The following is a 14,736-nucleotide window of genomic DNA, read 5'->3' on the forward strand; positions in this document are numbered from 1 at the left end:
TTGTACTTGACGTTATGTTGAGCTGATGTCCAATGAAATTCAGTTCTATCTTTATTTATAATTTTTCATAATGAACCCATTTGAAATTTCATGGGTGGTAAGGGTGCAAACACTAGGTGGTTGTTAACTTCCCTTGTGAAGCAGAGTTTGCACTTTAAATCTAAATCGGCCATTTATACAGTTAAGATGTATAAATGGCAGTGCACCTTTTAATAATACTGGTGCCCATAAAATGTCACTATGCGACTTGTTCTAAAGACTGTGCTTTCTCATTAACGTGTGCTATCACATCCACCACAAGAAACACATGTAAAAACATTAAAATGTGTATTTATTAACTTTGAGTCAGATGTGTTAATCATTACATACCTTCCTCAGAAGCAATCCAAAGCATAAAAACAACCAGTACAAAAAAGGCAGTCTAGCGACATACAAAGGCAAACAACCATTTTGAGTTCCACATGACCTATATTACAGAATACAGACAGCATCAACAGGGACACATTAAACCGTGCACAAATGTAGCTATTGTCTTTGAACATAAAAATCAAGTCCTGAGCGGGAGAAATGACAACACATAGGTCTTAATAAACTACAAATATGGTAGTTAATCACCATTTTTAATAACTGTCTTTGAAATGCAACAGACCCATTATCTCTACAGTCATCTGCAGCAGCTCTCATTTCCCCTTTACAACGGTTAATTAAACATTGGAATGGACATTTGAGGTACAGGGTGTCAGATTTGTGCTCCATTTAAAAACCCTTAACTCCCACTGAAACCCGATGAACAGATTGTGACTAATGAATCACAGAACCAAATATAGGAGGATTTATTTGTCCAAATATTTGAGTTACGACCAGTTTACCAGATTGAACAACTTCAGGGACCACAGATGGGTGAGGGAATGTTTCTGAATAATATTAGTTTTTAGAACGGACAGTCAACGTTACATCAGGGTCCTGCAGGTGTGTCTTCACTATGTCATGGAATTTTTCTCTGTACTGATTGAATTGCATGATGCTTTCTGGTTCTTCTGCCACCCAGAATTTATCAAATTCATAAGCCAGATAACCTAGAAGAGAAGATACACACATTTTAGAAAAGTATATGTAATAAAAAAAAAACGGACAAAATTTAACTTTCTACAACAAAATTTAGTTTTGTATTTTTCTAGCAGATAGAAGGAATCAGAGATGTTGAAGAATAGAACTGTTTGATTTTTGCACTCACAGTATAGCTGATGAAAATGCCGCAGCTCAGGTGTGCCCACTACTGTATTGTAGAAATGGGGTTTCAAAGCACCACTCTTCAGTAGGCTGTATGCCATCTCTGTCAAGTTGATCCCAACGATCGCATATGAATATCTGAAATATGGGGCATACAAAATTAGTATAAAGTGCACACCAAAAGTGAATGGGGAACGTGAATGATTTTTAGGAAGATAAAACTTTTGACACAATACTGACACCTAGATGCTGATACTGGACATGTATGAATGTCTCTTACCCTAGTTTAGGATGGTTTGCATGAGACAACGCCTGGCGGGCTTCCTCTGTGTAGTTCTCACTGAAAAAACTAACAAAAACATTTGAATATATATTACTATTTACAGTGAAACAGTCCTATACTTTGCTTGTACTTGCTGGTTTAATCTACAAATGAGATCATGTTTACCAGTAATCTCGTACTCTCTGGCCAAAATGGTAACAATCCTAAAGGCTAACTCGATTTTACAACTCAGTCTGTTTTTAGCCTTTACAGAATTTTTCATACGCGAAAACTGTTGTATAAAGCCTTTTGTGGCTTCAAAAGGAGCTGCGTGAAGTCTGATGAATTGCGAGCGATGCATCAATTGGCAGCTCGAGGCTACATTAGTTGTTGCTAACATAACACTCCCGAATCTGTGACCGTACTGTTGTCGAGTTGCGTTGTGGGTATTGTAGGCACCAGGTTTTGACAAGGCAGAAAAATGCATGGAAGTAAAAAAAAAAAAAGATATCTCTGGTACTGCTGAAAAGATGCTTCTTTTAAGAAATACTGTCCATCGTGAATCCGACAGTGTTATAAGAGAGCAATACTAATTTGTGCAGCATGTTACAATATAGGCTACTACACTGCGAGGCGTTAACATACATGCATGACTCCACACAGATAAATCAACAACCGGGATCTGTAAAGCCTCACTGTATATGTGCCCGTATTTTCAGACAGGGCTCCAACAAGGCTGACAATGCCGCTTTTTCCAAGTGTATGGTTCTACATATGGCAAATAGAATATATAGACGGTGATTTAAATATATATTTGAATACATATTTCCACTTCAAGTTTTAACGTCCATTAATGTGTCACTGTTATTCATCGAGGACTTACACAAGGTTAATTAGGCCCAGCATGCCCATTCCTCTGAAGTCGGTCTTGGGGTCATCTCCTTGGAATCCAATGTCTCCCCACTGTTTGGTTATCCTCGACTCCAGTTTGACTGTTGGCATCAACAGGTCCCACAGCTGAGAGTACAAATACTTCTGGGGTTACACATTTTATTGTGCTGTCTAACTCAATTCATTTTAAGGAAAGAAAAAGAAAAACAAGCTGTTTCTCCTTCTAAGGCCTCAACTGCGTCTGTTAGTTAATGTGATTAAATTATTTAAAAGGTATGTGTCTGTCAATTAAATAACAAAAACCCACAAAGACTGATTCAGACATATACTTATTTGTTGTGCAGATAAGATTATTTTTTTAAAGATTTTTTGGGGCATTTTTAGGCCTTTGACAGCACAGCTAAACGCATGAAAGGGGAGAGAGACGAGAGAATGACACGCAACAAAGGGACGCAGGTTGGAGTCTAACCCAGGCCCGCTGCGTTGAGGAGTAGACCTCTATATATGGGCGCTTGATCTACCAACTGAGCTATCTGGGCGCCTATTGTGTGGATAAGTAACAATGTGGCTAAAACAAATAAACAACTGGATCCAAAAGCAGGAACACACACCTTTAACAGCATGGCCTCATGTTCTTGGTTCTCAGAATTGAAGACTTCCTTTCTCAAGTCTTCCACGGATATATACAGGCTGCTGTTTCCTGTTATCTGTAACAGACAGATGTGTAGGCTCTCTTTGAACCTACACAGGTAGGGAGAGATAAAACAAACAGTTAATACATTGATTCAAAAATTACCCTTACACTACACATTATATGATTTGGAAACTAAATCATCGATGGTGACAAGCAACCCCAAAATAACAGAAGTAATCTTACAGTGGATCTTTCTGGGGTTTGATGTTCTTCTCTTTCATAATTTGATCCACACATTGCTCTAATTTAACCGTGTTGGTTCCCAAAGCTTCTCTTAACACCTACAGAGGAGGAAAGCACAGCAGAGGAGGGACTAGACAAAGAGAAGTAATGATACAGCGAGCACCCAGAAAGAAAAACTGGCATAGTTGGTGCTATATAATCTATGATGTTGTCAGCAACAGGTTGCAAATACCTTTCAAAGTCAACCTCAGAAACAATGAAAAAGATGACAAAGCACTTCTGTTTCTACATTGAATGGACTGTTTGAAAATGCTTATCTAGCAATAAATGACCTGTAGAGTCAATTCCTCTGAGCTGGGCAAGTGTATTGGAAGATAAGCACTGATTAAGCTCGCAGGATATGTCTTTATTGGAGTTCTCACATACAACAGCCGAACAGATAATGAACAGTTCAGTAGTTCAGCAGTGTTGCCTATTTTTCAACATTTATGGTTAGGTTTGACAGGTTATGTCTATACAGCATGTGTAGCCTACAAATAGATTGTATTTCCTTTCCTCTATCTGTACTTGTGTTTTTCTTGTAATTTGTGATGGAAAATTCCCTTTGTGAATCTACAACTAATAACTACTTCCATTATGAATTAACTTATCTGGTTCTTTTCATAAGGCGAGTGGATTCCTCATCTAGTCAATGAAATGCAAACAATGAAAAATGTTTTTAACATTTTCAAATTCCTAGAGCCTAAACCGATATTTTAACAAAAAAATTATTAATTAAAAAAAACAACTGACAGTTAACATTTTCTTACCTTGTTCTTTGACGACCGGAGAGAATATTCTACAACAAGATACAAAAGGTAGATTGATATACTGTAAAATAAGCAGGAAAAAAAGTCACACCAGATTTGAGACGATTTAATTCACCTGCTTTTGTTGTCCTTGTTGCCCCAGGCTTGTAGTTGGAGCATATTCTCTGCAGCTCACATTTCCCTGTTGCCTGTCTGATGAACCACTTCAGCCAGTATCTCAGGAAGGATGTGTAGACATACTGCCAGATATACCCCAGCATCTTCTACAACATGGACAGAAGAAAGACTTTGACCAATGGGAAGTGAAGCAGAAAAATTTGACTCAAGCAGACAATTTCCACTCAGCTCGCCATCAGTGATGGTCTTTCCTGCATCAGGGTTAATTGACACCCTTTGATTTATATTCTAGGGTGCAAGAAATGTCCTGGCAGACTTTTGGTCAGCAAACTACTTGGCAGTTTAAACATGTGATCAGAACAAATGAAGAGTTAAACTGGCATGGGTGGAGGAAGTACTTAGTACAAGTACTACCACCACTGTGTACAAAAATGCTCAAGTAAAAGTCGTACCATCAAATTGTATTTAGTACTCAAATTTCAAAACACAAGTAGGCTTTTTTTAATGTTGTAGCTGGTCAAGCTGGAGCTGATTTTATTAGAGCTGCAACTACCAGTCATTTCCATTATCTAATAATCTGCTGATTTAAAAAAAAACAAATTTTTATTAAAACATTCAGTCTACTTCAGAAAACAGTAAAAAACAAAACAAAACAAAAATCACAATTTCTTAAAGGCCCAAGTCATCAGAGGTCTAGTTTTATCCAAACTACAGTCCAACACTCAAACATACTTACAGTAATGCGGGACAAGGTAACGGTAAAACAAATACAACAAAACCATGGACTGTTTGGCATGTTTACTTAAGTAATTACCTAAACATTTATTAATTATATTAGCCAGTTGCCAATAAACTTTCTGTAACTTAACTAATCGATTAATGTCTAATTGTCACAGCTCTAAATGGGATCTACTTTTTGTACAGATAGACATTTTGAAGGTATCACACTTAAACTGATAGGCCTATGTTTTGTATGACAAATATTAATTTGCAAAGTAACTTATAACAACGAATTTATTCTTTAAAATGTAGTCGAGTAGAAGTTGCCCGGGCCAAGACCTCTTTAATCCAGACAGTTGAATCTACCCACTCCAGCGAGTTGACAAATCTGATATCAGGCAGAGTAGAAGTACACAAAGCAGCATTCAATGTAAATAACGTTCTCAAGTAATGTACATCCACCACAAACTGTATTTTCGTAAATGTAGCTTCTTACTTTCCACCACTCATAACGATACTTATCACAATGTAATTATTATGAAAGAGACAGAAACACTATAGCTAGCGTTAACTCTAGTGTCTATGTCATATGACAATGGCCACTGTTCGGAGTTGTTGACAATATTCTGCTTTTTAAATGAGCTAATTCATTATTCCATATGAAATGATCAGCTGACGGTACGCCACCTTTAAAATACCAACATTTAAACTAAATTTAGACCAGATCATGTTAATGTGAAAGAAAGCTGACGTAACGGGAGAGGGCTGGTGAACATTTAAAACAATGGCATTGTGCTAGCATTATAGCATTAGCTGTAATGCGGCTAACGTTAACTTCAGACAAACGTGACCATTCGGTTAAAGTGCAAATATTCGGCGAGTTTAGTAGCACTTTGGCAAGCCGTCCGTCCGCATGTCAGCAATCTGGTAGCTAGTTACCTCAGTTTTTAATAAACTAACTAAGCTAACTAACTAGCTAGCTAGATGACAGGTTCAGACCAGATGGTTCAGACAACAGGTTGTCATTGTATTCGCCGAACTGTTAGCCAACGTTAGCTAAGATTCCCTACATTAGGTTGCCTCCGAGGCATCGGTGTACATAATATTATTTACGATGAGCAAGAAGATGAAGTTACTCTTACCCCACTGTCAAAGTCTACAGAGACAAAGATATGAACGTATCTTCACTCAGCTGTGTGATAAGTTAAGGTTAGCAACGTTTCTCTTGACAACGGTCTGGCACTGATGCGTTCAGGTTCTGACCAGACACAGTCGTTGACTTGCATGTAATAACACGCATATAGGAAAGTGAAGATTTTGGGATGGCATGTACATATATATTCAACTATTACTTTTGCATCATTTTAAACTTTCTGGGGAGTGTATGTTCAGCAATTTCTCTCAGAAATAGCGGGCACACTCCGAGAAACTTGGGTTGAATATTTTGAAGCTGCTAATGTACATGACGTTTGTGAATACAGCACACGCCATTCTTTCAGTCTTTGTTTTCAAACGCCATCTTCTGTCCAAATGGTATATTACTGCTGTCTGCACTGCATGGACTGTGCTTCACATGGCGTCACAGCTACAGAGGAATACAGAAAAACCTCTTGTTCGAATAATGTGTATTTTAAGCATTAGCTAGATAGCAGATCCAGACATAGCTCTAGAATTTGTATAGTCTGTAGATTAGGTTGGTTTCAACTCATGGCCAATTAGCTGCCTTTCCAATTTAACCACAAGATGGTGCCATATCCACAATAGGACCATGTTAGTTTAAACTGATCAGTCTGTTTTAAAACTGCACCAATCGATTGGCTCCATTGTTACATACAAATACCATCGTAGAGTTTTACACTTACTGTGTCATCATTTCTAGCCACTGTTGCAACAAACCATCCAGACAGGTTGCACAAACATTCTTATCCCAAAGCACAAGTCTAGTCTGTCAGCAATGAATCTGCTCACATTGGTACATGGTAATTAAGTCATGGTCTACCTTCTCACCTAATCAGTCCCTCTGGGCTTTTAAAGGCAGGAGATCCCTTACTGTATTCCAAGATGAGCTCTTTTCTCAGACGTATTTGAAAACTGAATCCCCGAAGTAGCCTACACTTAAGTCTATCCGAGTTAAGTAAAAAATAATCAAAGGTGTAATTTAAAAGAGACTTTGAATCCTGTGCTGTCTACTCTCTTGCACACATACAGGGGCACGTTCTTCGGGTGTTCAGGGTTGGCCAGGGACGATGTGATTGACAGGATGATCAAACCACCACAGTTTCTAAAGAAAAAAACAAAGGACAGGTCCTCCCAGGGTACAAGTAAGTGCAATATTTTTGACCAGTCCTGCAAATGAATGACAAAATAGTTTGTTTGATGGTACCCAAAACAACCCACAAGCCTCAACCGATCCATTGTCCCTTCTGGCAGGATGACATTATGTAAGAACCTTCCAAAAATCACATGTGTTTTACAAAAATGATAATTATTGTTTTCTGATGTCACTATGGTTTGAGGGCATTGTCAAGAAAAAAGATCCATATGCATGAGTAGACATGAGTGAATTTATTTAAAAAAAAGAGGTACACAAGCTTAATGTATCATATGACAGGGGTCCATCATAGAAACTCTGACAATCTGACAGGGAATGAGAGGAAATGAGCCTGTTAATATACTGTAGGGCAGACACAACAGGTGAGCGGGTGGATGAGAGAGTCTGGTGGGCAGGTGGAGAATGGCAATGAGCAGGTTTGGTCTGCTCAGTCTCAATCAAACACACTTTCTAAGACACATACTGTATGGTAGAGAGAGATGTCCCTCTAATGGTCTTTTATGATATGATAATATGCTATGTGTTGAAATGCCGTGCCAGTTTTGGAGCTACCAGTCCAGACATGCCACTGTCAACCACATATTAAAAACACATTTTCTTTGCTGTGGCAAAGCAGGAAATGCATATTACTACTCCACCACAGTAGTACAATTTCTGGAAATTACTTTTTCAAACCTTTTTCTCCTCATAACGTCTTTTTTTGTAGCAGCTGTTCTGTCATCCGGAATGATTCCAAATATTTGGATCAGATGGGCATATCACATGAAAGTCAACTGAACAAAAATAGCTGCATCTAATCAGGGTACATTCCCTTGCTTACAATAAATGTCCTGATTATAAAATAGATTTATTTAGCAGACCTAAAAAAATGTCTTCATTTTCAAAGTGCAGTTTGTAATCTGAAGGCAGGCCTATAGGCTACCTGATTCTACTCTACTCAGAAACATAACCTAATGTTACTTAATGCGCCCCTTCAAACAGACACACAGCATAAAGCAAAAAACACACATGCTATTCTTATAATACTCATAATTAAATGATGCAAACAGATGCACTAAAGTAAATGGAATATGACCTCATGGAATTTTAACTGTGCCTCGACACGCACATGATGCTGCTATTATCTACTTAATCAATTTCAAATGCAAGTGACTCTCCTGTGGATGACTACGGCTCATACAGCATTGCCTCCGTTCTCACCTTATCCCCCATTTCATCCATTCATTTATTGGTTGCTCCACGTTGCCTGCGCTGAGCCAGTTCAGTCTGATATGACAATACACACACACACACACACACACACACACACACACACACACACACACACACACACACACACACACACACACACACACACACACACATACACACCATGAGAGATCCATTGTGAACGGTCCACTTTTTCTAAGCATGAGGCAAAGCTAATAAAGAGCTCAGTGAGGCAGCATCCATCAGTCGGACCGCAGTGACTCATTGCGCACGGTCGGTCAGTCAGTCAGTCAGTCAGTCAGTTAATCAGTCAGTCAGGGGGCTTACATTTTGCACTTTGCTGTGGCGGATCAATACCTTTTTAAAGACCTATATTCTGGCGGAAGGCGTGTCTTGGTGTAACAGATAGGACTGGTTTGCTGTATTCATTATTAGGGTTAAGCCTCATCCGAATCATACGGACGCGTACGGCGCCTCAAGAAACGGGACATAAAGCGTGTCTCAAGGTAAGCCACCCTCTTCTTCTCATTAGACTCTGGTTTCCTTCGTGTCAGATGTTGAATTTGTCCGCAAGGTCATATCAAATAAGCAAATCTTAGTGGCCTCTTTGATATTGGGGTGGGACAAAGCTGCAAATGTAGGCTACATGGCATACATATCATAATTGGCTCGAATAGGTCGTGTGCATCAATTTAATGTTTGTAACGTTGTGCATGAATTCACATTCTGGACACACTGTCTGTCTCTCTAAACTGCTGCAGGCAAAAGACACCGGGGATTTTTAATTGTTGAATATCTAATTACAGATAGGGTTGTGCTTTCCATAAACAGTTGCACTTTAACAACAGACGGTAGATGCGTAGTGGAATAGCACAAACAAATGGGCTACACCTGTCCGTGACCCAAAACAGTAACCTACTATTCCATTTTATTCAAGTCACACTTGGCAGTGACTCTTTCAAATTAACAAGTGCATTAAGACATACATTATTCTACATTCTTCAGTAATACATTTAGACAATAACTGATCTGTAAAAAACAAAATCTATCATGTTTGTTCTAGTGATTCCTATTGCAGGGGAATAGCTGAAAAGAAATAGCATGGTTATAACCATTTATTCAGTGATATGTGCTGCATATTATGCAGAATGAATTCTCATCAGTAATGTCAGTAAAATGGAAATGCTCCCGGTGGACCACTGAATTATCAATCGGATGATCTTCCTCCTCTTTTGATGAAGCCTGTAGGCTGGTTTGTATGATTAAAGTCTCAATCACAGTGCAATTCATTTGTCTGACTGACACCAAACGATCAGATATCTCAGACATCTGCTGAGTACTGGCACTGTAGTACTACACATCACTTGCAGAATTGGCTCAAATGTTTTAACACTTAGGACACGTAAACGTAGCTTGACAGAAAAAGGGGGTTCCACTTGAGAATTGTTGGGAACACATGACTAATTTTTTTCTCGAAACCAGACAAGACTATTGGTTCCAGTGAATGTCCACTGAATGTGGGACATATACAGTTTTTAATCAGAAACATCATGTCCTTATCTGTTAGCACGTTTAGTCTACATTAGGTCAAAGTCTTATTTCTGCACTTGGCTTACTTTACTTGCAAGTTTCTAAACTTTCTTTTCTTTAGTGTGACACAGCATTTCCGCATGCTCTTTAGCGATTATGTTTTAAGTAACACTTACAGTAACTGTCATCAATCAACATCCCTGTTTAAAGAAACAAAGCTTGTTAGTTACATTTCACATCATTATGATTTGGACATAGTGTTGGTATTATAATTTTATTCTATGGTTAATTAGATCTGTAGGCTTGGTGTCACATTAATCTTAATTCAAAACAGTAGTTGAATTGGGCAAATATGGGTCATTGATTGTTCTGGTGATTTGCCTTTATTGTAACACTGATTATGTAAAAGCGTGTAAATGACTGACATCATTAAAAACAAACTAAGTATTTCTATTTTCCTCCTTAGGGAATCACACAAAGTGACTGATTTTGCACATCTGTTTCCATCTTTGGATTACGACAATATTTAAGGACTGGAACAGTAAATCCGGGATGGGAACTAACCCAAAAAGGACAGTGACCGTCCAGATGGTGCCTCAGGTGGCTGTGGTGGACACACTGGGCAATAAGGAGTCTAATGCCAACTGGGCTAAAGAGCCCAACCTCAAACTTTCTCATGTCTCTCCAAAACCCACCCACACATCTCCCGACCACAAACAGGATAACTCATCTCTGACTAATTCTCCCGCTAACACCACCCAAAAAACAGCTTCCAAGGGGGGTGAACCAGTAAACAGCACTGTGTCAGACAAACCAGGACCAACTAATGATAACCAGACAAAGTCTGAGCTTGGGACAGGTGGAGACCAACTGATGCAAGACCAGTCTCTGACAGGCCAAAGTGTGGGTGATGCAGGAGGTGATCAGAGGGATTCTAACGCTAATGTGAAAATGTTAAGCCTGGCTGCTGAAAAGGATATCTGTAAGGCCAATGAGTTGTCTGCTCTTTCAGCGTCTAAGGTCGACACGCAGACCAATGCCTGCAGAATAAAGGGGCCAAGTGCAGCAGAGGAGAAGTGTGCAAAGCTGACATCCTCAGCCAAAGCTGCAGCACGAGAGGACAGCAATAAAAATGTTTCTCCAAATAATAAAAATCTTAATGCCTGTGAAAAAAGGCATACGACATCTGAACCCCAACAGGATAATAAACGGATTATTTTATCTCCCAAAAACAAGGACACAGCTGAACCACAGAAATATCAAGAGCCTGATCATAGTCGTAGATGCTCACAAAGCTCTGTAAGTCTGCAAGAGACTCCCAAACCTCATCAAAGCAAGGAAACTACTACTCTCAGCGGCACTACACCTCCGTCTATGAGCAAAGATGCAGAGGCCGAGTCTACATATAAGATTTCATGTTCAACGCTTCCAGAGAAGGATTTGCTACCAGCAAAGAAACCTACATTCTCCTCAGATAAACATCAGCCAGTGTCCTCACAGAAGGATCCCTCCACTCTGCCCCAGGCTACACAAAACATGCCGGCAGATGGGAAGGTGTCTGAGGAAGCCAGCAAGACCGACACAGCTGTCCATGAAGAGCAGCAGCACTGCAAGCTGTTCAAGGAGGCTTCAACGATGACCTTATCTCCGTCATCTACTGCAGTCAGGCAGTGTCATGATATGGAGGTTCAGGCCGTAGCGAACATGTGCAGTAAGGCTGTGGCCACAAGTCCGAGCCTGCTGCCTTTCACCGGGCCTCGCAGGCCAAGCGATGGTGCAGTCCCCAGGGAGGCCACGCTGAGCCTGGCGCTAGTCTACCAGGAGGACAGGGGTGTGAGCACGAGTTCTACATCCGCCTCTACTGATCCGAGGTCAGAGAGACTCACTGTTGAGGCGGAGATGTGCACCAACCAAAATGCTGGCGTAGTTTCCCACTCAGAAACATTGTCCCAGCAGCAAGACAAAAGGCTCGGAGCAAAGGCTAAAGAACCCGGGTCAACTGTGTGCAAAACCCAGCCAGTTTATCAAATCAACATTGAACACAGCAACCCCAAGGAGACAGAAAAGACAGGCAACTTTCAGGTTAAAACCGGAGCTCAGAAATCTTCAGCCAAAACAGCCCCTGCTGAAGCTCCCTCTCTCCCATCAGTAACAGCCCCAGAGACAGCCGGTGCTACCAAGTCTGGATGTGTTGACAGTAAAGCTGCTGCGCTGTCTAAGGTTACTGTTACAAGCGGGCCCAGCAAGGCCCTGCCAACAACAACAGCAACAAACACCACATCAAAGCCAGCTGTAACTGCAAAAAAGGCTGAAAGTCCAAAACAGAAGGCTAAAGGAGGGGGTAAAGCCCCGAAGAAGGAGAAAAAGTCAGGCAAACAGAAGATAGAACCAGAGAGAAAGGATAAAGACGACAGCCAGAAGCAGAAAGAAAAGGGGGTCCATGATGTCGTCTGGGATGAACAAGGGATGACTTGGGAGGTCTACGGTGCTTCTGTGGACCCAGAATCCCTTGGTTTTGCCATTCAGAGCCACCTGCAGTGCAAGATCAAGGAGCAAGAGAGGAAACTGATTGTCCGGACCTCTTTTCGAAAATCAGTCTCTGGTGTCGACTCTCCGGGACACAGCAAGAAAAACAAAAGGAGGCAGCAGAACATTTTCAGGTCAATGCTGCAAAATGTCAGACGGCCCAATTGCTGCATGCGTCGACCTCCCTCCTCCGTCCTCGAGTAGCACAGCACAGAGGTAGCCAATGTCAAACTCCTACCTTTTCCTAGAGGGCAAAATGTTTGTCCCCACCCTCATCATGATTACAATGCCAAGTGAAAGCATTAATGAGACAATGATCCCTGTAAGTACGTAAGTAAGTATACTGGAATGTTGTAGCATAAAGAGTCAAACTATGTGTGATGTTTGTGATCAAAGAAGGTAGCAAATAGTACTATAAAATGAACAACCCAAGACTTATTTTCTAGAAATAGATATTATAAAAAGAGAGAAAACTTCAAACCGTTTTTAAATAACAGAGGCAATAGTAGTGAAACGCATGTTTGTTAGTTACAATGGCAGTCCAGACCTTCCCAGTAAAAGGCACTGATCACGGGGTAAACATATTTTTTACTGTCAGAATATTTGTGCAAGTATGTTAAACCAACAGCTCATTGCATTTGCTGCATTTATGTTACATGTTTTTGAGGTGTTTTGGGGCCCTATGTTTTTAAGATTGCTACATTTATTTTTTGTGAGTTTGATTACAGTAAGTTGTACTTTTGTGCAAAAAAGGGACTGTATGCATCCATGCACTGTTTAATCTCTATTCTTCTTTGTTGTTGTTTTTCCATTAAAACAACAAAAAACTAAATTGAGATTTATATATTCTTCATTTACCCTGTTTTGATGATATTTAAGCTTCTTTTTTAAGGTTATAAAAACAAATAAACTAGAAAAAAATTAAACCTGAACTATAAATAAATCAAGCACATCAATGGCTCAAAATGAGATGAATAAAGTAGAGCACTTCATTGCGTCTGAGCCAAGTGCACATGTCAGGGGATGTAAAAGCAGCAGAAAACATCAATGCAATCCACAGGTGAGTGTCAGACTTCAGCTGAGAGTAAAGGTACAGTGCGATAGGTTATAGACTGGGCTGGGTATGTTAGTGTCAGAGACAGTTTCTGATCCCTTACGGGTGCATGAGGTTTGTTGAGGCTAGTTAGCTCCCAACTCTTTCCTTTTGAGCCAGAAGAGATTAACATCCCAAGTCTGCAAGCGGGCCTAGATGCAAGCATTTACATGAATCCAACAGTTAGCATTGCTTGGTTCTGTGTGAACAGAATATCTACAGGGGTAGATATATCTATATCTATATATCTATATAGAACAGGGGTCAGTCAGCCAGAGAAAACACTTTCTGTAAAACAGTTTTATAGTCAGTGAAGGACAGCAGAGACCCAATCTTCGGGACATTTCTAAGAACAAGATGCACTGTTTTGGACATTGCTTTGTGGAGTAAGTCTGTATCAAAGATATTATTTTTGGCAGATCATTTGGAGTAAGTGCAGTGCAAGAGAAGACACACACCTCAGATATCCGTCATTCAATGCAGTTCAATCTTCATTTAGCGGCTATAGTGACATATTGTCGATGCACCCTCACATAAGCACCTCTTTAATCTTAAAGCTGTCATAACGATCCCATATTGTAGAAAGTAAGATTTCAATCTCTTTTTTTATTATAAAGCAGGTCAAGGTACTATACACTGTACTGTGAAAGCATCAAAATGCTCAATCCACAGAAAAAGGCACACAGCATGTCCTTTTTATTCTGTTTGGCAGTTGAAATCACCGGATGTATTTTGAAGCATGCAACATTTAGTCGTTGAATCAATTTATTGATTGACAGAAAATGAATCAGCTACCATTTCGGGCTGTGACTATGAAAAGTAATGCACTGAAATTTGTATGTATTCTATGGATTTATTGCTGCATGCACTATATTGACTGCTGCTGTATAGGAGCGCCGTGGTCCGCATGGGGAGGAGGTCAGGGTTGATGAGTTGTAAAAGACAGGGCTTTCAAGCGGGGGAGTGGAGTTTGTTTTCATTGTTTTCAAAAGGCTTAGCTTTAACTAAAACCTTTCATTCTCAGAGGAACATTTCCAGAAAACAATTATTTGATGGCGAACACTTCCTTTCAGTGTGGATGTACTGTCCTGACCAGTGAGACGCTGATTTCAGGGGACTGCTGTTATTGTCTTTACAAGC

The 14,736-nt window shown here is 40.0% G+C and overlaps 3 protein-coding genes across 3 annotated transcripts in view; 2 read left to right on the top strand and 1 right to left on the bottom strand.

The window, feature by feature from the left end:
* tbc1d9 (TBC1 domain family, member 9 (with GRAM domain)) overlaps positions 1-8,568 on the top strand; it is a 39,574-nt gene extending 31,006 nt beyond the window's left edge. The window contains exon 22 of the mRNA XM_034888104.1: positions 8,520-8,568. The gene's annotated coding sequence lies outside the window, so the exon portion shown is untranslated. The remainder of the gene's footprint in view (positions 1-8,519) is intronic.
* elmod2 (ELMO/CED-12 domain containing 2) lies at positions 313-6,320 on the bottom strand. Its single transcript, XM_034888145.1, has 9 exons — positions 6,049-6,320; positions 4,185-4,332; positions 4,070-4,098; positions 3,261-3,358; positions 2,995-3,124; positions 2,376-2,509; positions 1,511-1,579; positions 1,235-1,368; positions 313-1,076 (listed from the first exon to the last, which is right to left on the bottom strand). Exons 2-9 carry the CDS (start codon positions 4,327-4,329, stop codon positions 925-927), a joined length of 891 nt encoding a protein of 296 aa, XP_034744036.1. The 5' UTR covers positions 4,330-4,332; positions 6,049-6,320; the 3' UTR covers positions 313-924.
* A 63-nt stretch (positions 8,569-8,631) lies between the features above and the next one.
* gprin3 (GPRIN family member 3) lies at positions 8,632-13,335 on the top strand. The gene is made up of 2 exons (XM_034888116.1): positions 8,632-8,953; positions 10,444-13,335. The coding sequence occupies exon 2, from the start codon at positions 10,530-10,532 to the stop codon at positions 12,705-12,707; it is 2,178 nt and encodes a 725-aa protein (XP_034744007.1). The 5' UTR covers positions 8,632-8,953; positions 10,444-10,529; the 3' UTR covers positions 12,708-13,335.
* Positions 13,336-14,736: the final 1,401 nt, after the last annotated feature.

Source organism: Etheostoma cragini, chromosome 2, assembly GCF_013103735.1.
Source record: "Etheostoma cragini isolate CJK2018 chromosome 2, CSU_Ecrag_1.0, whole genome shotgun sequence".
NCBI classification, from domain to species: Eukaryota; Metazoa; Chordata; class Actinopteri; order Perciformes; family Percidae; genus Etheostoma; species Etheostoma cragini.

What these genes read in the sequence shown, in the direction of transcription:
- elmod2 (XM_034888145.1), bottom strand. Translation starts at nt 4,329, where the DNA reads ATGCTGGGGTATATCTGGCAGTATGTCTACACATCCTTCCTGAGATAC. An exon ending in TCCGGTCGTCAAAGAACAAG is followed by an intron (nt 3,359 to 4,069) that starts GTAAGAAAATGT and finishes CCTCCTCTGTAG; the next exon opens with GTGTTAAGAGAAGCTTTGGG. An exon ending in GCATTTTCATCAGCTATACT is followed by an intron (nt 1,077 to 1,234) that starts GTGAGTGCAAAA and finishes CTTCTCTTCTAG; the next exon opens with GTTATCTGGCTTATGAATTT.
- gprin3 (XM_034888116.1), top strand. Translation starts at nt 10,530, where the DNA reads ATGGGAACTAACCCAAAAAGGACAGTGACCGTCCAGATGGTGCCTCAG.